This window comes from Ornithorhynchus anatinus, chromosome X1 (assembly GCF_004115215.2).
Source record: "Ornithorhynchus anatinus isolate Pmale09 chromosome X1, mOrnAna1.pri.v4, whole genome shotgun sequence".
Taxonomy (NCBI): Eukaryota; Metazoa; Chordata; class Mammalia; order Monotremata; family Ornithorhynchidae; genus Ornithorhynchus; species Ornithorhynchus anatinus.
This window is the reverse complement of record NC_041749.1, coordinates 55128690-55156155: the sequence shown is the minus strand read 5'-3', so window position 1 is coordinate 55156155 and position 27466 is coordinate 55128690. Positions and strand designations below refer to the sequence as shown.

At 54.6% G+C, this 27466-nt stretch overlaps 1 protein-coding gene across 1 annotated transcript; it reads left to right on the top strand.

The window, feature by feature from the left end:
- On the top strand, positions 1-25143 carry LOC100084185 (alanyl aminopeptidase, membrane). Its single transcript, XM_029051618.1, is given in 24 exon segments — positions 1-62; positions 3533-3613; positions 6362-7239; positions 11587-11729; positions 11848-11978; positions 13110-13236; positions 13342-13496; positions 13631-13744; positions 14035-14178; positions 14613-14678; positions 15027-15092; positions 15480-15655; positions 16023-16102; positions 16388-16521; positions 17098-17153; positions 17840-17987; positions 18459-18550; positions 19214-19301; positions 19303-19325; positions 19720-19873; positions 20208-20224; positions 23486-23626; positions 23995-24076; positions 24527-25143. Coding segments are annotated over 22 exon segments (2910 nt in total). The 5' UTR covers positions 1-62; positions 3533-3613; positions 6362-6619; the 3' UTR covers positions 24680-25143.
- The last annotated feature ends 2323 nt before the right edge of the window (positions 25144-27466 follow it).

Genomic DNA, 27466 nt, shown 5'->3' with positions numbered 1-27466 from the left:
AGTCCCCAAATCTGGAGACGTCAGTCTGGCTTGGCCCTCGGCCGGCCGAGGGAGCTTTGCAGGTGAGCTGAGCCGTCTGTCGGTGCGGGGCAGGGTTGGGGATCCGCCCAGCGGGGAGGGGGCTAGGGGCTGGGACCCCGGCCGGCCCCTGCTTGGCCCCGGCCCCCGGCCGTGCCAGATGTTGCTGGGGCCTGAGCGAATTGGGGAGGGGGCCCGGGCCTCTCTCAGCCTGAAACTGGGGCCAGGTCCAGGTGGAGCCTGCGGCCTGAGGGGTCGGGCCGGAGCCGGGGCAGGACCCTGGCGGGAGGCTTGCCCAAGAAACAAAGAACTTCCCAGCCTCTTGCCCCCGGCGGCAGCTCGGCTCCTTCTCTCCCCTTCCCCGGCGGCCTCCTGAGCCAGGGCCGTTGGGGTCCCTGCCGTGTCCGGTGGCCGGGAGGGAGGAGGAGCCCTGCCCCCACAGTTGTCCCGGGACGGGCCCCTCTTGAGTGGCAAGGGCCCGGCCTGGCAGGGAAGAGGTTAAGCGGGAGAGCGAAGTGGCCAGGTCGCTTGGCTTCCCCTTCGATGTTCGGAGAAGCTTGGCCAGAGTCCGGCCGGCCGGCCGGGGTTGGGGCAAGGAGGAGGCGGGAGGGCGAGCGGACTGGAGAGGGGCGGCCTGCGCCCTGTCCCGGCCGGCGGGGGGTCCCGGCCCGTGGCCGGAGGCAGGACGGTGAGTGGGGGGGCTCCAGCGAACGATCCGCAGAGTTGGGGAGGGGTCTCAGGGCTGGGGGCAGTTCCCGCTCTGGGGTTGAGGGGGCAGCGTAGATGTCAGGGGACCGGTGTGGGCGCCCCGGAGGTGGTGTGGGAGTCCGAGAGATTGTATGTAAACTCGTCCTGGGCAGGGACTGTGGTCTTATGTCGCTGTGTTGTACTCTCGCAAGTGCTCAGTACGGTGCTCGGCACACAGTAAGCGCTCTGGAAATATGACTGATGGTGAGCGTCTGGGGATGGCGTGGGTGTCCAGCTTGAGTGTCTCGGGAGTGGTGGGGGTGTCCGGGGGGTGGCGTGGATGTCCGGGGGCCAGTTTGAATGTCCGAGGGGTGGTGTGGCTGGCCAAGGGGTGACGTGGGTGTCCAGGGAGTGGCTTGAGTGTCTGGGGGGCGGTGTGGCTGTCTTGGGGGGGAGGCGATGTGGGCGTCCAGAGAAAAATGTGGGTATCTGGAAGATGGGGCAATGACAGGGGGATGGAATGATGTGAATGTCTGGCGTGGGGCAGTCTGAGAGTCTGGGGGTGCTGGGGGGTGGGGAAGTTGAGAGTCGGGGGGTGCGACGGTCTAAGAATCTGGGTGCCTGGGGGTGGGGCAGTCTGGTAGTTGGACCTGTGAGGAGGGATGGTTTGAGGAACTAGAGATGGGACAGTCTGGGGATCTGGGGTAGTGGGGGCTGGTGATTAGAGTCCCAAACTGCAGCTGTTGTCTTCCCCCACAGACAGGACAGGGTGGGCTGGGGGGAAAGGAGGGGGGTTTCCTGCCCAAACTTGGACATGTCTAATGGCCCATACCAATCCCCGGTCCCCCTCCCCATGACCGGCCAGTGGTGGGGCAGCCCTGGGAGTCAGGCAGGTGGACAAAAGCCGGTATGGGCACAGATGCAAACAGGAGCAGGGGAATTCACATGTTATTTCAGGATTGGCCCCGTCACTCCTCCTTCTCTCCCCTCTGCCAGGGCTCAGGGCAAACATCCAGTTGAACATGGGACTGGCCAGCTCACAGCTTCCAGGCCAGGAGACTGGTCAGCTGAGTGTTTCCGGCCAATGACACTTGAAGCAGAAGGGGGAAGGGTAGGGATAGAGAGGAAGAAGGGATAGAGGGGAGGCAGTGGCTACCACTTTGGATCTCCAAGAATGCCTCCCTGCCCCACTCACATGCCCATTTCCCCCCAACTCTTAGTGCCCTGCCCCACCCCCAGGCCCTTTGCCACCTTCGCCCCTTACACCCATTTCCATCTTCCCCCAATACTTTACTCCCATCCCCTTCTCCCACCTCACCAGCCCCACCTCCCCTACACGCTGCCTTCACACATCTGGTCTGGGAGGGGGATGGGCTGCCCTTGGAGGAGGGTGGGCTGGGGATGGCGGTGCCCAGTTCCCTGGTGGGGACTTTCTCAGGTCCTCACAGGCCCCCCAGGAAACTCCCACCTGCACCTCAGTGGGCTGGCTCGGGACTCTGGTCTGTCAATCAAACAATCAATCAATCAGTAGTATTTATTGAGCACTTACTGTGTGCAGAGCACTGTATCGAGCACTTGGAAGAGTGCAGAGTTGGTAGACATGTTTCCTGCCCACAAAGAGAAGCAGCATGCCCTAGTGGATAGAGCATGGCCCCAGGAGTCAGAAGGAACTGAATTCTAATCCCAGCTCTGTCACTTGTCTGCTGTGTGACTTTGGGCAAGTCACTTGGCTACTCTGGGCCTCTGTTCCTTTGTCTGTAAAATGGGTATTAAGACTGTGAGCTCCATGTGGGGCAAGGACTGTGTCCAACCTGATTACCTTGTATCTACCCCAGTGCTTAGAACAGTGGCTGGCACATAGTAAGTGCTTAACAAGTACCATAAAAATAAAAAAGAAGATGACACAGAGAGTCCAGACCTGGGGAAGCAGGAAGAGAGCATATCCCCCTCGTGGCCGGAGTCTGGACCACCACAGTGCAGTGCTGGACTTGGGGCCCTTCTTGGGGACCCAGGAGCCTTGGGGTCAGCTCCGCCCCACCAAGCCCCCACCTCAGAGGGTGACCTTGAACAACTTATCGTCCCTCTGGGCCCCAGGCCACCCTCCTGTAAAGTGGAGTTTCTATTCCTGCCTCCTTCCCACCCTTCCAGGCTCCGTGGAGGGAACCTTCAAGAAGTCCCTGGGGGGATGGAAGTGGAGAGTATTAATAGCGGAACAGATCCAAGCACAGAAGTCCCAGACGTTCCCAGCCCTAACAGCTGGGGCTGGGACTCTCCTGGTAGGAGGGGCCCAGCCCTCTCTCCCTTGAAGCGGGCAGAGAAGCGTGGGAGAGGGGTGGTTTTGGGAGAGGGGTGGTCTGGCCTCCAGGGTCAGCGGTGGCATTCCAGCACAGCAGGGTGGGGGTGGGTTGTGCCCCCTCCCCACGGAGGTCTATTCCAGGCACCGAGGGTTGCGGGCCAACCAGCTCCCGAGTCCAAAGTGCTGCTAGCCGCAGGTTGAGAAAAGGAGGGGAGGGGCAGCGGTTCTGTGCCAGGGTGACCACTCTCTTAAGGTGGGGGGGGGAGATGCAGGACCTGGAGGCAGGCAGCTGAGTGGGCACTCCCAACCCCACCCATCCAAGGCTCGTACCAGCCTGACTCTGCGCCAGGGCTGGGCTGCTCTCCGGCCAGCAGGCTCATTAGGAGGGGCTGGTGGACAGAGCTGCAGCCTCAACCTCCCTTCCCCTTCATGGGCTCAGTGGGCATCACTACCCACTGGTGTTTCCGCCCTGAGAGTGCAACCTGAATGAGAGTTTTGGGTTTATTTATATTCCTAATATTTCATCATCAGTCCCTCCCTCCTCCAAGACCTGGGTCGGCTCCAGAAGAGGAGGGAGCCCGTCAAGACGGAAATCTGAAAAGAAAACAGCAGGTGAGGGGGCTGGGAAGAGATGGATGGGGAGGGGCTGGGCACTGTTTACATAGTAAACGGAGGACCAGTTTGGGGTGTTCACAGGCCAGGAGGACTGGCCCTCTAGACTGTAAACTTATTTTGCGTAGGGAATGTGTTTGCTTATGTTATATTGTACTTTCCAAATTACTGAGTACAGTGCTCCTCACACAGTAAGTGCTCAATAAATATGAATGTCTGAATGAATGAAAGGGAGGGGCCGGGCTGGAGGCTGGAGGTGTGTGTGTGGGAGACTGTCTTGTGCCTGCAGACCCAGGAGGTCCGGACGCTCCCACTCCGTCCTCATTCCCAGGCTGGATTGTCGGTCTTGATGCCTGGATCTCTGGGGCCCGGAGCCGAGGAGCAGGATGAGCCCGGGCCCCCAATAGAACTGATTGCTCTACTCAGGCTGCCTAACCGCAAAAGGCTCCTACGCCGCCGCTCCTCCACTGTCTCTTCCAATCACCGGGGCCGGAGCTGGCACAGATGTTCTGATTTGGTTCCCATGGGCCAATCAGGGGTGCTGGGAAAGGAAGGTTGGGGGCAGGGTGGGGTGGCTCTCTGTGCCTGGCATGAGTTCCATGGATGAACCTGGTGAGGTGGGCTTGGAAAGTCCCAGCCAGAAAGAGCAGCGCCAGCCCCAGGCCTGGTTTCCCAGAGCTGTGTTTGGATCCTGTCCCCAGCTTGGACCACTGGTTCCAGTTCTGATGCCTGGTGGAAGGGCCTGGCCCTGAGTGGTGAGGCTGGTAGGAAGTCTCTAACTGGCCAGCTTCATCTGTTTATTGTTACTTTGTACTCTCCCAAGCACTTAGTACAGTGCTCTGCACATAGTAAGTGTTCAATAAATGCCATTGAATGAATGAATGATTGAATAGGGCTGGAGGCTGGGTGCTGGGTTCCCCCAAACCAGGACCTTGCCTGCTAAAGGGTCCGAAGGAGGTCCTTCACAGCCACCCTTTGGGAAACAGATTTACCAGTGGTCCTGGGGCAGGGATCTCTTGTCAGTCCCAGCCGTGGCCCAGCCAGGAGATGGTAAGCCAAGTGAGCCCACCTTTGGACTTGCAGGAGCCCACCTTTGGACTAGCTTGTCCAAGACACGGTCTCCAGGGACCTAACCGTCGGCCTCCCTACTCATTCTTCTCTTGGACCACCTGGAACCTTGTGTTCCCCACTTTCCAAGTAGGGAAACTGAGACAGGGAATGTCAATCAATCACTAGTACTGGTTATTTCTGGTTTGCTGAGCATGGTACTGAGCACTTGGGAGAGTACAGTAGAGTTAATACACAGGAGCTCTGGCCTCAAAGAGCTTACAGCCTACTGTGTGAAGAGCACTATACTGACTGCTTAGGAGAGTACAATAAAGTTAGTGGATATGATTCCTTCCCTCCAGCAGCTTTCAGTCTATTGTGTGCTGAGCATTGTATTGAGTGCTAAGGGAGAACAATAGAGTGAGTAGACAGGATCCCTTCCCTCCAGGAGCTTACAGTCTACTGTATGCCAAACACTGTTCTGAGGGCTTGAGAGTACAATAGAGTTAGCAGTCCAAGATCCCTGCCCTTCAGCATTGTAAGATCCTTGAGGTCAGCAATGTCTCTCCTGCTAGTAGGGTCCTGGGGTCCCCCTTGGGACCTGACGTAGAAGGGAACGGTGGAGAACTGGGAGAGTTTCTCCTGAGACGATCCCCAGCTTCACCTCCAGCAAGGCCAATGCACGGCAGTTGAACAGGGGCTCTTATTTGTGGGAAGACAGCAGGGGTTGGAGAGGGTAGTTGTTCTCCAATGGTCCCCGGGAACCTGACAAGAGAGAACCAGGCGTCCTTTAGATTACACAGAACTGGAAGGGTGGGCGGTGGGCCAGGCACCAAGTCATGGTTTTAAACGTGTTGAGGTAGATGTCCCTTGAAACCCAGTCTGGGCCCAAGGCAGGATCCTGAACCAAATGATCCCTGGATGTCTTTTCCAATCCTTCAGGATCATGTGACTCTTCCTTTTAGTGGGAAAATCCGCTGCAGGCGGGGAACATGTCTACCAACTCTGTTATACTGTACTCTCCTAGGGGCTTAGTGCAGTGCTCTGCACACATTAAGTAGAAGCAGCATGGCCTAAAGGAAGGACCATGGACCTAGGAATCAGAGGACATGGGTTCTAATCCAGGCTCTGCCACTTAATTGTTATGTGACCCTGGGCAAGTCACTTAACTGCTCTTTGCCTCAGTTTCCTCAACTGTAAAATAGGGGTTTAATACCTGTTCTCTCTCGTCGTTAGGGAGTCAATCAGTCAATCGTGTTTATCGAGCACTTACTGTGTGAAGAGCACTGTACTAAGCACTTGGGAGAGTACAGTACAACACTAAACAGTCATATTCCCTACCCACCACGAGCTGACAACCTAGACAACTATCAGCTCACTGTGTAAGCGAGCTTACTGCAACTGTAAGCTCATTAGACTGTGAGTTTCTTGTAAGGCAGGGACTGTGTCTGATCATATTAACTCGTATGTGCCCCAGTACTTAGAACAGTGCTTGACACATAGTAAGCACTTAACAAATGCCATAAGACAAGTAAGCTCTCAAGAAGTACCATTGGTTAGAAGTCCCCCCTCAGATGTGTCCTAAACCGCTCCTGCTGCAGTTGAGGGCCCCCTCTTCCAGTTCTGTATTTCACGGAAATGGAAAGGGAGGACCCGATGGCCCCTTCCTCTGACTTGAATCCTTGCATCTGCTCCTGCTAGGGTCTGTGTGCCCTAGAAGCGGGACGGGCAGCTGGAAACAATTCTGGAGCCCAAGGAGAGGGCACAAGCTAGAAGCTCTCCGTGAACTTTGCCTCGGCCCGGGTTAATTTTTACCAGACCCCTCACGGCCACTAGTCCCTCCTCACAGCTAGCAGATATAAAGATCCCGGGCCACCCTGCTGTCGCTCTCCTGCCGTCTACTTGGGCCCCACTGCCCTCCCCTTCCCTCCCTACCACCCTGCACTGAGCCCTGCCACCATGGCCAGCGGCTTCTTCGTCTCCAAGACGCTGGGCTTTGTGACCATCTTCTTCGCCGTGGCCTCAGTGGCCACCATCATTGCACTGTCGGTGGTGTACTCGCAGGAGAAGAACAAGAACCTGGACGGCTCGGGGGGCACTTCGGTGACCCCGACGGTGGACCCGACGTCTACCCGTTCCACAGCAGACACGACGCCGGACCCAAAGTTGCCGTGGAATCAATACCGACTACCCAAGTCGCTGATTCCAGACTCGTACACGGTTCGGCTGCAACCCTACCTGTACCCAAACGCCGAGGGCCTGTATATCTTTAACGGCAGCAGCAGCGTCCGCTTCACCTGCAAGGAGCCCACTGATGTCATCATTATCCACAGCAAAAAGCTCAACTACACGTCGGAAAATGAAAAGTCGCCAGTGACACTGAAGGGCCTGGAAGGCGCCACCAGTCCCACTACCAAAAGCTTCGAGCTGGTCGAGGAGACACAGTACCTAGTGGTTCACCTGAATGAGAAGCTGGAGGCTGGAAAGCATTACGAGATGAACACTACGTTTGTTGGGGAACTGGCTGACGATCTGGCTGGCTTCTATCGCAGCGAGTATGAAGAAAATGGAAAAATTAAGTAAGGCTGGATTGGATCTGGTTCAGGGCTGTGACTAGGCTGAATCTGGTCTGGGTTGGGACAGAGCTGGGACTGGGGCAGGAAGAGACAGGGCTGGGTCAGTGGCATGCTTGGGGCTGGGGCTGAGACTGGGCTGGGGCTGGGATAGGGCTGAGGCTGGGTCAGGGCTGGACTGGAACAAAGGCTGAGCTAGGATGGGCTGGGGCTGGGACAGGGATGGACTAGGACAGGGGTGAGCGAGGATGGGCTGGGCTGGGGGCAGGGCTGGGCTGGGCTGGGACAGGGCTAGGGCAGGGACATGGCTGGGGCTGGGTTGGGACTACAATGGGGCTGGGCTGGGGCATGGTTAGGACGAGGGCTGGGCCTGGGTCTGGATTGGGGCTGCAACAGGGCTGGGCTGGGACATGGCTAGGCCTGGGGCTGGGACAGGACTGGGGCAGGGGCAGGGACAAGGTCAGGGCTGGGGCTGGGACAGGGTTGGGGCAGGGGCAGGGATGGGGCTGGGTTGGGGCTGGGGCTGGACAGAGCTGGGGTTGGAACAGATATGGGGCAGGGACAGGGCTGGAGCTGGGACAGGGCTAGTTCAGGGTCAAGACTGGGGCTGGGACAGGGATGAGGCAGCTTGGACAGGGCTGGCACTGAGACAGAGAAGAAGTTGGAACAGTTAGTCCATGCCTCCCGGGCCAGGGTGACACACAGGGACATGTCTGGCTGATGAATGATGGGGAGGGAGGGAGGGAGAGAGTCTGAGAGAGAAAGAGAGAGAGAGACCAGCACCCAGCCTGGGGGCCAGTGGGCAGGCGACGGGCCCAGGAGAGGAGGTTGAGATTGGGTGAGCAATGCAGAGAAGAGGAGGAGAGCATAGAGTTTGGGGAGAGGAGGAGGATCAAGTGTGTATGATATGGCAGAAGAAGCAGCATGGCCTAGTGGAAAGAGCACTGGACTAGGAGTCAGAGGATCTGGGTTCTCATCCTGGCTCTGCCACTTGTCTGCTGTATGACCTTGGGGTAAATCGCTTACCTTCTCTGTACCTGTTACATCATCTGTAAAATGGGAATTTAAACTGTGAGCTCCATGTGGGACATGGACTGTGTCCAACCTGATTAGCTTGTCCCTACCCCAGTGCTTAGAACATTGCCTCGTAAGCACTAAATACCATAAAACAAAACGAACAAACAAACAGGGCTGAGGCTCCTGGAACAGGACTGGAGCTGGGACAGGGCCGAGGCTGCTGGGATAGGGCTGCAGCTGGGACAGAGTTGAGGCTGGGACCGGGCAGAATCTGGGACAAGGCTGAGGCTAGGACAGAGCTGGGGTTGGGAAAAGGCCGAGACTGTTGGAACAGGACTGGGGCTAGGACAGAGAAGAAGCTGGGACAGGGCAGAATCTGGAATGGGGATGGGACAGGGAAGAAAGTGGGGCAGGGCTGAGGCTGCTGGGACAGGGAAGAATCTGGGACAGGGCTGAGGCTAGGAGAAGGCTGGGCCTGGGACAGGGCTGAGACTGCTGGGACAGGGCTGAGTGGGTGGGAGGAAGGCACTAGTTGGGTGGGGCTTGTGGTCAGGGCTCCACATTCTCCTGAACACTGTGGAACCTTGTAACCCGTGCCTAAGCCAGGGTCCTGTGGGTGGGGATGTCAGGTCTTGAGGGGATCTGAGACTCAGATGGGATGTTTTTTCCCCCACTCTGCCACCTCCCTCCACACACTTGAGCTCGGCTTGGTCCAAGCTGACCAGCTGATATGGGGCAGGGGGCATATGACTGGAGCTGGCATGGAACAGGTCCCTGGGGTCTTCAGAGAGATGACTCTGGAAAGGGCCCAAGGGCAGAACCGTGATTTGGAGCTGGAGGGATCTAGTGGGGTGAAGTTGCTCCCCCTATCAATCAATCAATCAAACAATCAATCAAGCATTTATTGAGTGCTTACCATGTGCGGAGCATTGTACTAAGTAAGCACTTGGGAGAGGACAATATAACAGAGCTAGTAGACACATTCCCTGTCCACTATGAGCTTACAATCTAGAGGTCCTAACCCTCTACAACATCACTAGAATCCTCCCCCTTCCTCTCCAGTCAAATATCTGACATAATGGGCTGAGCACTTGTCATATCCCTGCTTAATTCCCGTATCAGCCTCCTCTCTGACCTCCCCACCTCCAGCTTCGTCCCCTCTCTAGTTCATTCAGTCGTATTTATTGAGTGCTTTCTGTGTGCCAAGCACTGTACTCTCTAGTTGTTCTTCCTTCACTCTGCTGCTTGGGTCATTGTCCTAAAACATACTGCTCACATTTCCCCACTCCTCAAAAGCCTTCCAGGGTTGCCCATTCCTGTCTTCCCTCAAAGCTGGTCATCAAGAGGTTTTACTTGATGCAATTAGCTATCTCTCTCCTACTTATCTACTATCCTTTCCCACTACACCCCAGCTCACGCACTGCCCCTTTTTTATGGTATTTGTTGAGTGCTAACTCTGTGCTAGGCACTCTTCTAAGTGCTGGGATAGATGCAAAGTAATCAGGCTGGACACAGTCCATGTCCCACATGGGATTCACAGTCTTAATCCCCATTTTACAGAGAAACAAAGAAGTTAAGTGACTTGCCCAAGGTCACACAGCAGACAAATGACAGAGCTGGGATTAGAGCAGGGATTAATTAGAACCCAGGTCCTTCTGATGCCCAGGCCCATGGTCTATCCACTAGGCCACCCTAGTCACTGTGCCTCATTCTTGTATCTCTTGTCATCGATCACTTACTCACTTTCTCCCTTCGACCTGAAACTCCCCCCCCCCCCGCACATCTGGCGGACCACTGCTTTCCTCCATCTTCAAGGCCCTTCTGAAATCACAGCTCCTCCAGCTGGCCTTCCCTGATTAGTCTCTCATCTCGCCACCCTGAACCAGCCTATACCACCCCAACCCTGTCCATTCAGCACTTCAGAGTCACCTAAGCAAGTAGTCTCAGCTTTCCAATATTCATTCATTCATTTCTATAGTATTTATTGAGCGCTTACTATGTGCAGAGCACTGTACTAAGTGCTTGGAATGTACAAATCGGCAACAGATAGAGACAGTCCCTGCCCTTTGACGGGCTTACGGTCTAATCGGGGGAGACAGACAGACAAGAACAATGGCAATAAATAGAGTCAAGGGGAAGAACATCTCATTAAAACAATAGCAAATAAATAGAATCAGCATGATGTACATCTCATTAAACAAAATAAATAGGGTGATGAAGATATATACAGTTGAGCGGATGAGTACAGTGCTGAGGGGATGGGATGGGAGAGGAGGAGGAGCAGAGGGAGAGTGGGGAGAAGAGGGTTTAGCTGCGGAGAGGAGAGGGGGGTAGAGGGAGCAGAGGGAAAAGGGGGGAGCTCAGTCTGGGAAGGCCTCTTGGAGGAGGTGAGCTTTAAGTAGGGATTTGAAGAGGGGAAGATAATTAGTTTGGCGGAGGTGAGGAGGGAGGGCGTTCCAGGACTGCGGAAGGACGTGGCCCAGGGGTCGACGGTGGGATAGGCGAGACCGTGGGATGGTGAGGAGGTGGGCGGTAGAGGAGCCAAGCGGGCGGGGTGGGCAGTAGAAAAAGAGAAGGGAGGAGAAGTAGGAAGGGGCAAGGTGATGGAGAGCCTTGAAGCTTAGAGTGAGAATCAATATCCCCCAGTAGGGCTTCTCTGTACATCTTTAAATGCTCCTGCTCCTGTCATGAATTTTAGTGTCTGTCTCTCCCAGCTAGAGTGTAAGCTCCCTGAGGGCAAGGATCGGGTTTACCACTTTTACTGTATTCTCCCAAGCACTTGTTACAGCACCCTGCACACATCAGGCGGTCAATTGATATTATTGATTGAGCGATTGATTCTCCCTTTATATCCAGCTGTTGTGGGGATTGGGTGCTCCCTCAACTGGCCATTAAGGCTGCTAAGGGGGCTTAGGAAGGCAATTATTATTATTACTATTCTTATTATTGCATTTGTTAAGCACTAACTATGTGGCAATTACTCTTCTAAGCACTGGATAGGTACTCATTAATTAGGTCAGACAGTCCCACATGAGGCTCACAATCTGAGTAGTCAGGAGAATAGGTATTGAATCCCCATTTTTTCAGTTGAGAAAACTGAGGCCCAGAGAAGTGAAGTGACTTGCCTTAGGTCAGTGGCAGCAGGCAAGTGGCGGAGTCAGTGTTAGAATTCAAGTCCTCTAGATCCAGGCCCAGGCTTTTTTCCACTAGGCCACGCTGCTTCCCATTCCAGCTTCTCTCCTGCTTCTGTCCCTGGCAGAAGGGAGCAGGAGACCTTCCCCCGGCCCTCTGGTCATGCCGGGGACCCCTGGACTCAGTCCTTTCCCTCCGGTGTAGGGTGGTGGCCACAACACAGATGCAAGCGGCTGATGCCCGGAAATCCTTCCCTTGCTTTGATGAGCCGGCCATGAAGGCCACGTTCGACATCTCCATTGTTCACTACTCCAACCACACTGCCCTCTCCAACATGCCCGTCAAAAGTAAGTGCTTTCTCCGGGCTTCCCAGCCAGGGTGGCACTGAGGGGCTGGTGAAGTCGAGCGGCTGAGTTCTAAACATTTCTTCTTCATCCCCCATCCCCGACTCTCTCCCGCCTGCAGGCACCACATATTTGGGCAATGGCTGGAACCTCACTCACTTCAACACAACTCCCAAGATGTCCACTTACCTCCTGGCCTACATCGTCAGCGAATTTACCAACGTGGAGAATAAGTCAGACAACAATGTGCAGGTGCTGAGGGGGTACCCTTCTCTGAAAAGGTCTGGGGAAGGGGGTGGTCCCCTTTTCTGTGGGCAAGGATGTGGAAGTGGCTTCTTACTGGATCCCACAGTGGTGGGGAGAGAGGAGAAACCTGGTGGAGGGGTACATGAGAATGCAGTGAGACAGGGATAATGAACTTCATCCAGGCAGACCTGTACCAGCCCCACCCCCTTCCCCAACCTCCATCCAAGTCTGCTTTCAATATCTCAGTGCTCATCTCCTTTAAGATAAGCACTAAAGGATAGCCCAGAACCTGATTGTTGGCCTTGTTTTTTTATGGTATTTGTTTGGCACTTACAGTCAAGCACTGTTCTCAATGCTGGGGTAGTTACAAATTAATAAATTTGGATACAGTCCCTGTCCCAAATGAGGCTCGCAGTCCGTGCAACAAGGAGAACAGGTATTGAGCCTCCATTTTTGCAATTGAGAAAATTGAGGCACACAGAAATTAAGTGACCCGCCTAAAGTCATACAGCAGGCAACTGGCAAAACTGGGATTAGAGCCCAGGTCCTCTGGCTCCCAGGCTGGTGCTCTATCCACTAGGCCATGCACCTTCCCTGGCACAATCCCTGGCCTCTAGTGCCAGAGCTTTAGTTGCCCAGGTAACCTGGCACTGTGTGCCAATCTGTCCTCTCCACTTCTTTCTGTCACCAGGCTTTCAGTTTATAGGGCATTTTCTAGACTTGTGATCTCAGACTCATCCTGGTATCTATTAAGCATCTGCTGCATCTTCTGCAACAGAAGCATGAGACACTTTCCCATGCCCTTCAGTCTGCTCTCCCCCATGCCTCCAGCTCCTTGCTTACACCTTCCTCCTGCAGAAAGAAGCAGAGGTGTCTTCTAGACTGTAAGCTCACTGCGGGTGGGGAATGTGTCTACCAACTCTCTTGTACTGTACTCTCCCAAGCTCTTAGTACAGTGTTCTGCACACAGTAAGGCTCAATAAATACTATTAATGATGAGGATGATGATGATGATGATGGAGACTCCAGTACCCCGGCCACCCTGCCCACCTCCAACCTCCAGTCACCGTGACAATCATCCAGCCCCGCAATTGGCCCCTCACTGACAAACCCTGACACAGGATTCTTCCTTTCCAGATCCGGATCTGGGCTCGCCCCAAAGCTATTGAGGCAGGACATGGAGATTATGCCCTGAACAAAACGGGACCAATTCTCAAATTCTTTGAGGACCATTACAACACATCATACCCGCTGCCCAAGTCTGGTGAGTGGCATATGGGGCTCACTGTGCGGTGGGGCTGGCCCCCCCAACTATCTTGGGCCTGGGGTGGGCTGGCAGACGGACTAATGTGGCCCCTTCCTGCCCCAGACCAGATTGCCTTGCCTGATTTCAACGCTGGGGCCATGGAGAACTGGGGTCTGGTCACGTACAGGGAGAGTGCGCTGCTCTATGATCCGCTAACCTCCTCCAGTAGCAACAAGGAGCGGGTGGCCACTGTCATCGCCCATGAGCTAGCCCACCAGGTACAAAGTGGGGTGGGGTGGGTGCCCCTCCCACCGGGTGCCTGTGGGAGCCATGGGAAATGGGGGAGGGGAAGGCAGGGATACACAGTGGGGGTCGGGAGCCTCTGATCTCTAAGCACCATCTCTCGGTGCAGTGGTTTGGAAACCTGGTGACCGTGGCCTGGTGGAATGACCTGTGGCTGAACGAAGGTTTCGCCTCCTATGTGGAGTACCTGGGGGCCGACAGAGCCGAGCCTTCATGGAACCTGGTAAGTGGTGGGGGGCCCGGCTCTGCCTGGAGACTGGGGTGGGGCAAGGGGGCCCGGGGAGGGTTGGTTCATCAGCTCCAGGGCTTCCCCAGAGAACCGGGATGCTGGGAATAGGAGAGCATTCTGGGCGGGTGTCTTCTCCACTTGCTGAGGATACTTGCCCATTCCTTGCCCCTGAGTTTCTTCCCCGACCTTGAGGGAGATCTCAAGGCCTAGATCCTCCATCTTGGCGGGGTCGGGGGCCGGGGTTGGGGGCTGCTCTGATGGGGTGGGATTGGGCTCCTCTGCAGAAGGACCTGATAGTGCTGAATGACGTGTATCGAGTGATGGCCATCGATGCCCTGGCCTCGTCCCACCCCCTTTCCACTCCAGCAGAGGAGATCAAGACCCCAGCCCAGATCAGCGAGCTCTTTGACTCCATCTCCTATAGCAAGGTGAGGCCCGCCTCAAGGTGAGGGGGGTGTTGGACTGGCCGAGGGGTGGGCTCCCAACTTGGCAGGGATACCCCCTTCCCTCCTCTGGCAGAGGGGAGGAAGGTGAGGCCTCCCCACCCACCCACTCGTCTCTCCCCACTACAATACTGTTGGATCTCCCAAGCGCTTAGTACATTGCCACAGTATGGCGCTCAATAAGCAACCATTGACTGCTTGGCTGATTGACGGCTCCAAGGCCGCCAGGCACCTCTTGTCTGGATCTGCTCCGCCCCTCTCCATCAGGAGTGCCCGAGAGCTCATGCCCTGTTGGGTGCCAGTCCGGGTCCTTGGACACCAGACTCCCTGCCATTACTGGGCTCCCTGGACTCTTCCTCCAGGCCCCCCAGCCCCCAGCTGGCCCCACCCCACAAATGTTGCTCTTTCTTCTCCCCCAGGGGGCGTCAGTGCTGCGGATGCTCTCTAGCTTCCTCACTGAGGACCTGTTCAAGACCGGGCTGGCGGTGAGTGAGCAAGGCACCAGGACAGAAGCTGAGCAAGACGCTGGGCATGGGGGACGCAGGCTCCGGCCTGGAGGGGTCTTCAGGGGACTTCAGGACGTTGGACAGTCAGGCCCGTTGGTCTCCAGTGACCACCTCGGGACCTCCTCTCCTCAGCCTCTCTCTGGGGCTAGCACACAGCTCTTGAATGGGGCCATGGGGATGAGGAACGGGGGGAACCCTAGCACTTCAATGGGAACCAGACTGCAGCTTTGCAGTACTGTAGCTGTGCAATTGTACAGGGTCGTCCCCCGCTGGTTAGGCCCCTGTCCCCAGAGCCAACCCCTCATAACTGAGCTTGTGTCTCCACAGTCCTACCTTCACAACTTCTCCTACAACAACACCGTCTACCAGGATCTGTGGGATCATCTGCAGGGGGTAAGCACCAAGAGGCCTCCCCCATACCCCATCCAGTCTCAGAGTGGGGATGGAGGGCAGAGTGGGCTGGAGCCATGGTTCGGCAAGGGGGGTGAGCAGCACCCAGACGCCTTTGGCATCACCCTTTTCCTTGAGGACTCTGAAAGGCTCCAACCCACGGGGCCTCTGAGCCTGTCTGACCCTCATGCCGATGAGCACCTGGCTCTGGCCCAGAGGGCCCTGGGACACAGCGTGAGGAAGAGGGTAAGCAACTGATCCCTACATGGAAAGCAGCATCCTCTTCAGTCACTGGCACTCTGCCCCCTGCCCATTGGCATGAAGGAGGGACCCACCCCCTGCCCCCCGGTATGAGGGTCTTTTTGACTCCCCACATTCCTGCCCCTGCAGGCTGTGGACAAGAATGCAACGGCAAAATTGCCAGCCACCGTCCAGGTCATCATGGATCGCTGGATTCTGCAGATGGGCTTCCCCGTGCTGACCCTGAACACCACCACAGGCAACGTCACTCAGAAACACTTCCTGCTGGACCCTGAATCCAATGTCACACGCCCCTCTCAGTTTGGGTCCGTGAGGCCGGGGGGCATGGAGGAGTCAAATGAGCAGTGACTAGACAGAGTCAGTACTGGGTGCTGGGTGTTGCCCTCTGGGATGGAGTTAGGGTGTATCCCGGGTGCTGGGGCAGGCACAGAGGGAGGAAAATTGACCATCCATCCATCCACGGTATTTATTGAGCACTTACTATGTGCCAAGCAGTATATTAAGCACTTAGGAGAGTAGAGTATAACAGATTTGGCAGACATGTTCCCTGCCCACAAGAAGTTTACAACTTAGGGGGGCTGTCCCCACCCACAGGGGCTGATGGCCCAATGGAGAGGGGACAGGCTCCTCAGGGTGTCTGGCAGGATATGAGATGCCTGTGTGTCATTGCAGTTACCGATGGATCGTGCCCATCTCTTACATCAAAGACAACCCAGGAAATGAGTTCCTCTGGCTCAACGGCTCAGAGTCGGGTATGGTGCTCCTCCCTCCGCTCCTTCTGGATCCCCCTGCCCCTCCCTCTCCATGTCCCTACTTAGGCTCAGCCAAAGGTAAGAAGACTTACACTTCCCATTCACCAGAGGTCAAGAAGAGTCAACAAGGTCACCCAACGATCCGGGGAAGGAAGGGAAGAACTGGGCCTGAGCGAGGCTACTCCCCTTCTGGTGACAGGGACCACCCATCCCCCCCAAGAGCCTCTGGGATTTGAAGGGGAAACAGCTTCAGGGGAGTCTCACTCTGGCATTCGTTGCCCACAGAGACTTTTGAAGAGTTGAAGGCAAATGCTAGCCAATGGGTTCTGTTGAACATCAATGTGACCGGTTACTACCGGGTGAACTACGACCAGGAGAACTGGAAGAAGATCCAGAATCAGCTGAACGAAAGTCATCAGGTGGGTTTTGGGAGTGTTCGGTCACCCCCTTGAGTGCCACCAGGATGTGACCACAAGCCTTGATGGGGAACACTGGCGTGGCCGGTGCTGTTGGGGTGCCCGTGGCTGTGGCAGGACACCCAAGGGAGGATTGCTGAAATGGGCTTGGGCTCCTCACCTCCTCTCTCAAACTCCCTCTGCCTGCACACACACACATACACCTCCACAACACACATATACCCATACATTCTCACACGCACAGCACACATATACCCACATAGGAATTCCCCCACACTCATGCACACTCACACACAATCACAGTTCACATAGACCCACACATGCACATACACAGTACATACAGACCCACACACTCACACATACATAGAGTACAAATAGATTCACACATCTCACACACACACACACAAAACACACACATACGCATACCTCCCACACACGTATATGGATACACATATACCCATGTACACACTCCCTCACACACACACCTGTAGTCCCATTATCCTCACACTCATACTTTCTCATACAGTTCTACTCACTAAGCTCCAGACTTTAGGTGACATGTCACTTATCCACTTCTAGGTAATCCCCGTCATAAACCGTGCCCAGATCATCAGTGATGGCTTTAATCTGGCCAGGTGAGTGTCTCTGCCAGGCCAGAACCCTGTAGAGAGAAGTGGCTGGGACAGACTGACAAGATAGGGACAGATGGAAGGGACTGGGGCAAAAGGAAGGGTCTGGGACAGATAGAAGGGGCTGGGGTACATGAAGGGACTGGGGTAGAAGAAGCTGGGATGACTAAGAGACTGAGACAGATGGAAGGGGCTGGGGCAGATGAAAGAATCTGGAACAGACTGAAGAGACAGGGACAGATAGAAGGGACTAGAGCAGAAGGAAGGAGCTGGGGGAGATGAAGGGGCTGGGGCAGACTTAAGGGGCTGAGACAAGTGGAAGGGGCCGGGTCAGATGAAGGGGCTGAGGTAGATGGAAGGAGCTGGGCCAAAGGGAAGGGGCTGGGTCCAATGGAAGGGGTTATGCTATTGTCTTCAGTCTTGAAATCTACCTGAGTATGGGGGCAATCGCCAGGATGAGTGACCAGGCTTTCTGGTGTGATGGACAGAAGCAGGGTGGGGAGCAGGGCAAGGAATGCAGGGCAAGGGATGCAAGGTTTGGGAGTGGGGAAGGGGATCAGATGCGGGCTTGGGGATGTAGTTTGGGAAAGCAGAGCAGGGGAACAGGGCTGGGGGAGCCCCGTGTGGGGAGCAGGCTCCTGCGGCCCCAGACTGCTGGACCTCCTGGGCTCAGACTCCATGCTTGTGCCCAGAGCTCAGATCGTCAACACCACCCTGGCTCTGGACAACACTCTCTTCCTGCACAATGACACCGAGTACATGCCCTGGGAAGCGGCGCTCAGCAGCCTGCGGTACTTCAAGCTTATGTTTGACCGCTCTGAAGTGTACGGCCCAATGAGGGTATGGAGAAGCTGGGCTGGGTGGGGCTGGAGCACCAAACAGGGGACGGACCTTCTGGGAGATCATGAGTGTCTCTGGGTTGGGAGGGTCATCCCTAGAGCCAGGGTGGCCTGGGGAGGGCAAGGAGGGCAGGATGGACCTCACACTCCCTTGTGGAAGCATCTGGAGTCATGAGGGGCTGGGAGAGAGAACGGGGCTTGCTGATTGGTCAGGGGAGGACAGGATCACCATCATCACCATTATCATCATCAATGGTATTTGTTGAGCGCTTACTATTTGCAGAGCACTGTACTAAGTGCTTGGGAGAGTTCAACACAGCAGAGTTGGCAGTCACTTTCCCTGTCCACAGTGAGCTTAAAGTGTAGAGGGGGACCAAGATGGGTCCCCGCCCCCCACATCCGTGGCTTGTTTCTTGCCGGTTTTGAGATGTCCTGCTAACACGCTTTACCTTCACTTTTCCCACTCCAACAGAAATACCTGAAGAAGCAGGTCACCCCAGTTTTTACCTACTTCGAGGGAGTCACTGAAAACTGGACCAAGCCTCCCCAAAACCTGATGGATCAGTGAGTCTGAGACTGGGCTGGGCCTGGGGAGTTTCTAGTGAATCTGAGAAGGAGTTCATCTTGGGGAGGGGGTTCCCAATGAGTCTGAGGAGGAGGTTCAGCTGGGGGGGTTTCCAATGAGACTGGTTGGAGGGGGGTATTTACCTCCAGGAGGGTCTTCCAATGAGGCTGAGGAAGTGGGGAGGCTTCAAGTGAGTCTAAGAAGGGGGCTAAGCTTTAGGGGAACTTCTGGCTCAGGCTCAGAGCTGGCAGGGGAATCTCTGCTCAATTCCCAGCCTTGGACTTGCTGCTGATCAGCCCCTTCCCAAGGGATTGCCTGGGAGCTGAGGAGATAGGAGGGCAGAAACCCAGGAGTTGGAGACATTTCCTGTCCCGGTCACTGGATCCCAGGAAGCTGCTAGGTCAGGGAGCAGGCCCACTGCCGCCTTTATCTCCTCTCTGGACCTTTGAGAGGGGCTGGGCTGTGGCTGTGGCAGCCCTGGGATGGGTAGGGGTGTCCGGCAAGTCAGCCCAGACCATAGGGCCAGGGGACAAGAGAGCAGGGCCCACGCCCTGGTGCAGACCTCTGTGCGAGTCTAATTTTCAACCTTCTGGGCCAGGTTGAGGAGACCTCCCGAACCTCTGTTTCGCTGCCCGCCCCATGCCACCCCCTCTCTCTCTCAGGTACAATGAGATCAATGTCATCAGCACTGCCTGCTCCAATGGGGTCATCGAGTGCCAGGAGCTGGCCTCGAGGCTCTTTCGCGAGTGGGATGGACAACCCATCCCAGAACAAGTGAGTTGTCCCCTCCCAACCCCATCCACCAGGGTAGTAGGAGTTGTTTTGTTATGTGACCTTGGGGCAAAGTCACGTCACTTCTCTGGGCCTCAGTTCCTTCATCTGTAAAATGAGGATGAAGACTGTGAGCCCCATGTGGGACAGGGACTGTGTCCAACCTGGATTAACTTACATGACCCCAGTGCCTAGAACAGTGTTTGACATGCAGTAAACGTTTAACAAGTACCATCATCATTATTATTATTATACCATTATTATTATTATTATCATTTTTAACTGCAGGGGGCAGGGAAGGGCCCCCGAAAGGGGTCACTTATCCTAACCAGAGTGGGAGTCCAGGGGGCTTCCAGAGGCTTCTCACCAGTTCCCTTCCCCTGTACCTCCTGTCCAGGATTGACCCCAATCTGAGATCGACCATCTACTGTAACGCCATTGCCCGCAGGCGCGAAACAGAGTGGGACTTTGGCTGGGAACAGTTCCGAACGGCCACCCTGGTGACGGAAGGTGACAAGCTCCGGTCAGCCCTGGCTTGCAGCAAAGAGCCCGTGGAATACTGAACAGGTGCTGAGCCTGGGGCTGGGGGCAGAAGTCAGAGGCTGGGGACTGGGGGCCAGGGTTGGGGGGCTGGAGGCTGGGGAGGGACAGGGAACAGTTCTGGATGGCCACCCTGGTTATGGTCCAGTCAGCCCTGGCTTGCAGCAAAAAGCCGTGGGTATTGAACAGGTGCTGAGCCTGGGGCCAGGGGCAAGAATCAGGGGTGGGGGCTGGGGGCCTGGGGTAGGAGGGGCTAGAGGCTGGGGGGGCAGGGAATAGTTTCTGGATGGCCCGCTGGTGACAGAGGGTGACAAGCTCTGGTCAGCCCTGGCTTGCAGCAGACAGCCATGGATACTGAACAGGTTTCCAAGCCTGGAGCCCTGGGACTGGGACCTGGGGCCAGGGACTAGGGGCTGGGGTGGGGCAGGGAGGGACCTAGCCACAGAAGCCCCTGGGACATGGAGGCATAGGACAGATCCGGGCAGCCCGTTGACAGGAAGAGCAGTCATGTTCATTCATTCATTCATTCATTCAATAGTATTTATTGAGCGCTTACTATGTGCAGAGCACTGTACTAAGCGCTTGGGATGAACAGTCGGCAACCAGATAAGAGACGGTCCCCTGCCGTTTGACGGCTTACAGTCTAATCGGGGGAGACGGACAGACAAGAACAATGGCAATAAATAGAGTCAAGGGGAAGACATCTCGTAAAAACAATGGCAACTAAATAGAATCAAGGCGATGTACAATTCATTACAAAATAAATAGGGTAACGAAAATATATACAGTTGAGCGGACGAGTACAGTGCTGTGGGGATGGGAAGGGAGAGGTGGAGGAGCAGAGGGAAAAGGGGAAAAAGAGGGTTAAGCTGCGGAGAGGTAAAGGGGGGATGGCAGAGGGAGTAGAGGGAGAAGAGGAGCTCAGTCTGGGAACGCCCTCTTGGGAGGAGGTGAGTTTTAAGTAGGGTTTTGAAGAGGGAAAGAGAATCAGTTTGGCGGAGGTGAGAGGGGAGGGCGTTCCAGGACCGCGGGAGGACGTGACCCAGGGGTCGACGGCGGGATAGGCGAGACCGAGGGACGGTAAGGAGGTGGGCGGCAGAGGAGCGGAGCATGCGGGGTGGGTGGTAGAAAGAGAGAAGGGAGGAGAGGTAGGAAGGGGCAAGGTGATGGAGAGCCTTGAAGCCTAGAGTGAGGAGTTTTTGTTTGGAGCGGAGGTTGATAGGCAACCACTGGAGTTGTTTAAGAAGGGGAGTGACACGCCCAGATCGTTTCTGCAGGAAGATGAGCCGGGGCAGCGGAGTGAAGAATAGACCGGAGCGGGGCGAGAGAGGAGGAAGGGAGGTCAGAGAGAAGGCTGACACGGTAGTCTAGCCGGGATATAACGAGAGCCCATAGCAGTAAGGTAGCCGTTTGGGTGGAGAGGAAAGGGCGGATCTTGGCGATATCGTAGAGGTGAAACCGGCAGGTCTTGGTAACGGATAGGATGTGTGGGGTGAACGAGAAGAGACGAGTCAAGGATGACACCGAGATTGGCGGGCCTGAGAGACGGGAAGGATGGTCGTCGCCATCGACGGTGATAGAGAAGTCTGGGAGAGGACCAGGTTTGGGAGGGAAGATGAGGAGCTCAGTCTCGCTCATGTTGAGTTTTAGGTGGCGGGCCGACATCCAGGTGGAGACGTCCTGGAGGCAGGAGGAGATGCGAGCCTGAAGGGAGGGGGAGAGGACAGGGGCGGAAGACGTCCGTTGGGCTGTAGGACTAGAGCACCCTCAGGGCTGGGGGGACTGCATAGAGATGCAAAGTGACACTAAACCTTCCATCATCACCATCGTCATCATATTTATTGAACTCAGCAGCAGCAGCAGCAGCAGCAGCAACAACAATGGTATTTACTGACTGCACTGTACCAAGCACTTGGGAAAATATAATACAACAGAGCTGTGGGCAGGGAATGTGTCTGTTTACTGTTATACTGTACTCTCCCAAGCATTTAGTACAGTGCTTTGCACACAATAAATACTCTATAAATGCAGTGGAATGAATGAGTTGGCAGAAATGTTCCATGCCCACAACACCCTTAATAATGTGGACAGTTCACTCTACTGAAGATCTACCGTTAGCAGAACACTGTAGTCAGAGCCTACTGGGTACAGAGTACTGTACCTGGTGCCTACTTTTTTTGGTGATGTTTGTTAAGGACTTACTACGTATCAGGCCCTTTACAGCATGCTCGGTAGATATCAGCTAATCAGGTTGGACACAGTCCACGTTCCACAGGGGGCTCACAATCTTCATCCACATATTATTGATGATGTAATTGAGGCATAGCTAAATTAAGTGACTTGCCCAAGTTCATACAGCAGAGAGGTGAAGGAGTGGAGAATAGAATTCAAGTTTAGGCCCATGCTCTATCCAATAAGCCATGCTGCTCAAGTGCAGAGCATTGTACAGGTGGCCTATTACGTGCAGAGCACTGTGCTGAGAACCTACTGTGTACGAACCACTGTACTGAATGCCTAGTTGGTGCAAAGCAATGTAGTGAGAGCTTTCTGTGAGCAGAACAATGTGCTCTGTGGCTCTTCTGTGTGCAGAGCTCTGTACTGTATTCAACCCAATTACCTTGTATCTACCCCTGTGCTTAGAACAGTGCCTGGCTCATAACAAGCACTTAATAAATACCTTAATATTATTATTATTACTGGGCACATTCTGGGTGCAGAGCATTGTCCTGGGTACTGACTATGTGCAGCACACAGTACTAGCCTCCGAACAGAGTACAATGTAAGTTACAGAAGAGGAGGTCCCTGCTTTGAGGAAAATGGCACTCTCACAGGGAGAGGGGCATGTGCATGGGAGACCTGGGTTCTAATGTTGACTCAGCCACTTGACTGCTGGGTGACCTTGGGCAAGTCAGTTCACTTCTCTGTGCCTCAGTTACCTCATCTATAAAATGGGGATTAAGACTGTGAGCCCCATGTGGGACATAGACTAGATTAGCTTTTTTTTTTTAAATGGTATTAGGTGCTTACTATGTGCCAGGCACTGTTCTAAGAGTTGGAGTAGATACAAGGTAATCGGCTTGTATCTATCCCAGTGCTCAGTACAATGCCTGGAACATAGTAAGAGCTGAACAAATACCATAGGATGTGCAACTTGCATACATACAATGAGAACAGGAAGAAAGATATTGAAGCAGCTGGTAATGGCAAGAATGTGGAAAAATGAGTAAGCAAATTGAGAAACATATAGAATACAAACATTGATATAAACCTAAGGGCAAAGAGTGGGTGGTGGGTTGACATGACTAAGAGCAGGGAAGGGATTAGTCAGGGAAGCCCTACTGGAAGAGGTGGTATTTCCAGAGTCTTGGATTCTGAGGAGAGCTGTGGTTCGGTGCTTTTGATGCGGGAGGGAGCTCTAGATTGGGGAAAGGGTAAGAAAAGTGGGTTGGAAATAGGAGAGTCAAGAACCAGGGACAGTGAGGAAGCTTGGCTTGGGAGGATCCAAGAATGCAAGCTGCGATGTGGCGGGAGAAGAGGGTGGTTAGTCAAGTAGAGGGTCAGGGAAACCTCACGGACGATGGTCAGTAGTTTCTGAACCAACTTCTCCTGCTTATCCTGGCCAGATACCTGTCCTACACCCTGGATCCCTCCAAGATCCGCAAGCAGGATGCCACCTCCACCATCAGCAGCATTGCTAGCAATGTGATCGGGCAGCCTCTGGTCTGGGACTTTGTCCGGGGCAACTGGAAAAAGCTGTTTAATGAGTGAGCTGTCTGGGGGAGAACCGGGAGCTGGGGTCGGGGAGAGGGGAGGGGGCTGGGCGAGGGAGACCAGGTGGCTGTGGGCTGGGTAGGGGTGGGTGGAGCTGGGGCACCCCCGGGACAGGGGCTGGAGGAGCAGGGCACCCTCCCTCCCCCCGACAGCAGAGCAGAACATCCCCAGGACCACCCACCGGGACGGGGGCAGGAGGGTCCCTGCCAGAGACAGTGTGGAGATTGGGTGGCCACGAGACTGGCTCAGCTGAGGTGTATGGCCAGTGGGAGGAGTGGGGGCTGAGAGGGTCACTCACCACTGAGACCTTGGGCGGGAACTTAGCCCGATCTGCCCCTGACCGCAGCGGCTCTCCCTGCAGTTACGGCGGTGGCTCCTTCTCCTTCTCCAACCTCATCCAGGCCGTGACCCAGAGGTTTAGCAGCCAGTATGAGCTGGATGAGGTAAGGCCTCCTTTGGGTGAAGCCCCTGCCCCAACACTGCCCTGTCCCCCAAGCCTGATCCCTGGGGCGGGGGCAGAGTGGAAGGAGAGGCTGGTGCTGGGACCCCAGACCCTTCCCTCAGCTCTGCAGGAAACAGGGGCAGGGGCTGGGTGGTGGGCCATCCCTGAAGCAGCATGACCTAGTGGAAAGAGCACCGGTTTGGGATTCAGAAGGACCTGGGTTCTAATCCCAACTCCGCCACTTTCTGTTGCGTGATCTTGGGCAAGTCACTTAATTTCTCCGTGCCTCAGTTTCCTCATCCATAAAATGGGAATAAGACTGTGAGCCCTATGTGTGACAGGAACTGTGTCAAATCTGATTATTTTGTATCACTTAGTACAGTGGCTGGCACATAGTAAGCACCAAACAGATACCACTGTCATTATTATTATTACCCTCCTTTACCTGCAGCTCGAGCGCTTCAAGGAGGACAACGCGGATATTGGGTTTGGCTCAGGGACACGGGCGCTGGAGCAGGCACTGGAGAACACCAAGGCCAACATCAAATGGGTGAACGCCAATAAAGCCGTGGTTCTCGACTGGTTCCAGAGGAACAGCAATTAGCCCCTAAATGGGGAAAGCGGCCTCCCGCAGCCCAAGCCAGACCGGAGTCGTCTCTGCTCAAGTAGGGGCCCCAAGAGCTGGTCCCCACCCCTGCTCCCCCCTGGGCCAAGGCCAGGCTAGGCTCAAGCCTCAGCCCCCTCCCTGCCTGTCCCAGTGCCCCGTTGCCCTCCCCTGGCCAAGTCCAGGCTCCAGCAGGAAGGCTTTGGCCCTGAAGCTCTGGGTTTGATCTCAGGGAAGCCCATGCCCCTGGGCAGAAAGACTCAGCAGTGGCAGCGTGGGGGGGGGCCCTCCTGGGTCAGGGTGCACTCCACTGCCTCTCCCATCACTCCTCCCTGCTCCTCCTCCAACCCACCTCCTTCCCTCCAACTCCCACTGGGACCTAGCATTGGAGAAATCAATGGGGAAAGATATCTATATTTTTTTCAAGAGAAAATGTAAATAAATAACTTCTAGATGAGCTTCCAGGCTAGTGAGTGAGTGAGTATGTGTTTGGTTGTGGGGCGGGGGAGAGGTTTTCTAGGTCGAGTTGTTATTCATCTGTTCACCCTGGGTCTCTGGGCTGGGATGGGCTGATGTGGAGAGGGGAGGAGAAGAAAGAAAAGAAGAGGAGAGGAGCAGCCTGGCCTAGTGGATAGAGCCCGGGCCTGGGAGTCAGAAGGACCTAGGTTCTAATCCCAGCTCCACCATTTGTCTGCTGTGTGACCTTGGGCAAGTCACTTTACTTCCCTGTGCCTCAGTTGCCTCATCAGTAAAATGGGGATTAAGATTGTGAGCCTCCTGTGGGACAGGGACTGTGTCCAACTTGATTAACTTGTATCTACCCCAGCGCTTAAAACAGTGTCTGACACATAGTAAGTACTTAACAAATACCTTAAAAAAGTGGGGCGGGAAGGTGAGGAGAGAGGAAGGAATGGGAGGGGAGAGGAGAGGAGAGGAGAGGAGCAGCATGGTGTAGCGGCTAGAGAAAGGGCCTAGGAGGCAGAAGTACCTGGACCGCCACTTGTCTGCTGTGTGATCTTGGGCAAGTCACTTGACTGCTCTGAGCCTCAGTTACATCATCTGTAAAATGGGGATTAAGACTGAGCTCCATGTGGGACATGGACTGTGTCCAACCTGATTAGTTGGAGAAGTAGCATGGCTTAGTGGAAAGAGCACGGGCTTGGGAGTCAGAGGTCGAGGGTTCTAATCCTGCTCCGCCACTTGTCTGCTGTGTGACCTTGGGCAAATCACTTAACTTCTCTGTGCATCAGTTGCCTCATCTCTAAAATTGGGGATTAAAAAATGTGAGCCCCACGTGGGACAATCTGACTACCCTGTATCTATCCAACCCTTAGAACAGTGCTTTGCACATACTAAGTGCTTAACAAATATCATAATTCTTATTATTAGTTTGCGTCTACCGCAGTGCTTAGTACAGTGCCTGGCACAAAGTGCTTAACAAATACCATTAAAAAAGGGTGGGGAGAGGATGGCAGGGGAAGGGAGAGGAGAATAGAAGTGCAACTGTGGTGTATCCCACTAGTTCAGCTGAGTTTACAGCACTTCCTCCTCCAGGCAGGCAGTGATTCCCCGCTAAGAGCCGGAAGCTGCTTGAAATCAGGCAGGGAGAGTAGGAAGTGGGACAGATGTGGCTGCATCCTGTGAGGGCTCCTGGAGGAGAGGGGCAGGGGCAGGGGTGGGGAACTTCACTATCCAGGGGCAGGAGAAAGAGAGATAGAGAATGACAGAGAGACAGAGACAGAGAGAAACACATAGAGGAGAGAGATAGAAGAAAGGCAGAGAGAGAGGAGAGGAGAATAAGAACCAGAGAGAGAGAGAGAGAGAAAGAGAAGAGAGACAAGAGAGAGAGAACAGGAAAGATGAGAGAAAGAGAGGAGAGACAGAGAGAGGAGTCAAAGGCAGAGAGAGACAGAGAGAGATGAGAGAAAGAGGAGAGGCAGAGAGAGGAAAGAGTCAGAGACAAAGAGAGAGACAGAGAGGAGAGACACACAGAGAGTCGGTGAGAGACCCCTTGGCTGGCCCAGACTGCTCTAAACTGGGACCTGGCTGAGGACTGGTGGGCAGAGAAGTGTGGCTCGACATTTGGATGAGGTGGAAGCCCGGGCTTGGGGCAGGGCCCAGGAAGGGAACCCTTCCAGACCCCCAACACACAGACACACACACACACACTCTCACACACTCTCTCTCTTTCCCCTCACTGTTAGTGGCACCACCATCCTTCCTGTCTCGCAAGTCCTTGGCATTATTCTTGACTCCTTTCTCTCATTCAACCCACACAGTCAATCCAACACTAAATCCTGTCAATTCCACCTTCACACCACAGCTAAGATCCACCCCTTCCTCTCCATTCACACTATTATTATTATTATTATTATTATTATTAAGTGCCGTCAAGTCGTTTCCAATTCATAGGGACTCCATGGATGTACTTTCACCAGAACGTCCTGTCCTCTGCCATAATCTGCAACTTTTCTAATGGTTCTTCCATTATCGTTGTTATGGTCTCCATCCATCTACCTGCCGATCAGCCTCTTCCACGTTTTCCCTGGCCTTTTCCTAGCATTAGTGTCTTCTCTAGAGAATTAGTCCTCCTGATTATGTATCCAAAATATGCTAATCTAAGTCAAGTCATTTGGCCTTCCAAAGACCACTTTGGTTTAATTTGTTCCAAAATCCATTTGTTTGCTTTTCAGGCAGCCCGTAGTACTCACAAAACCTTCTCCAACACCACATTTCAAAATAATCAATATTCTTTCTATCCAGTTTTTTCACTGTCCAGCTTTCAGA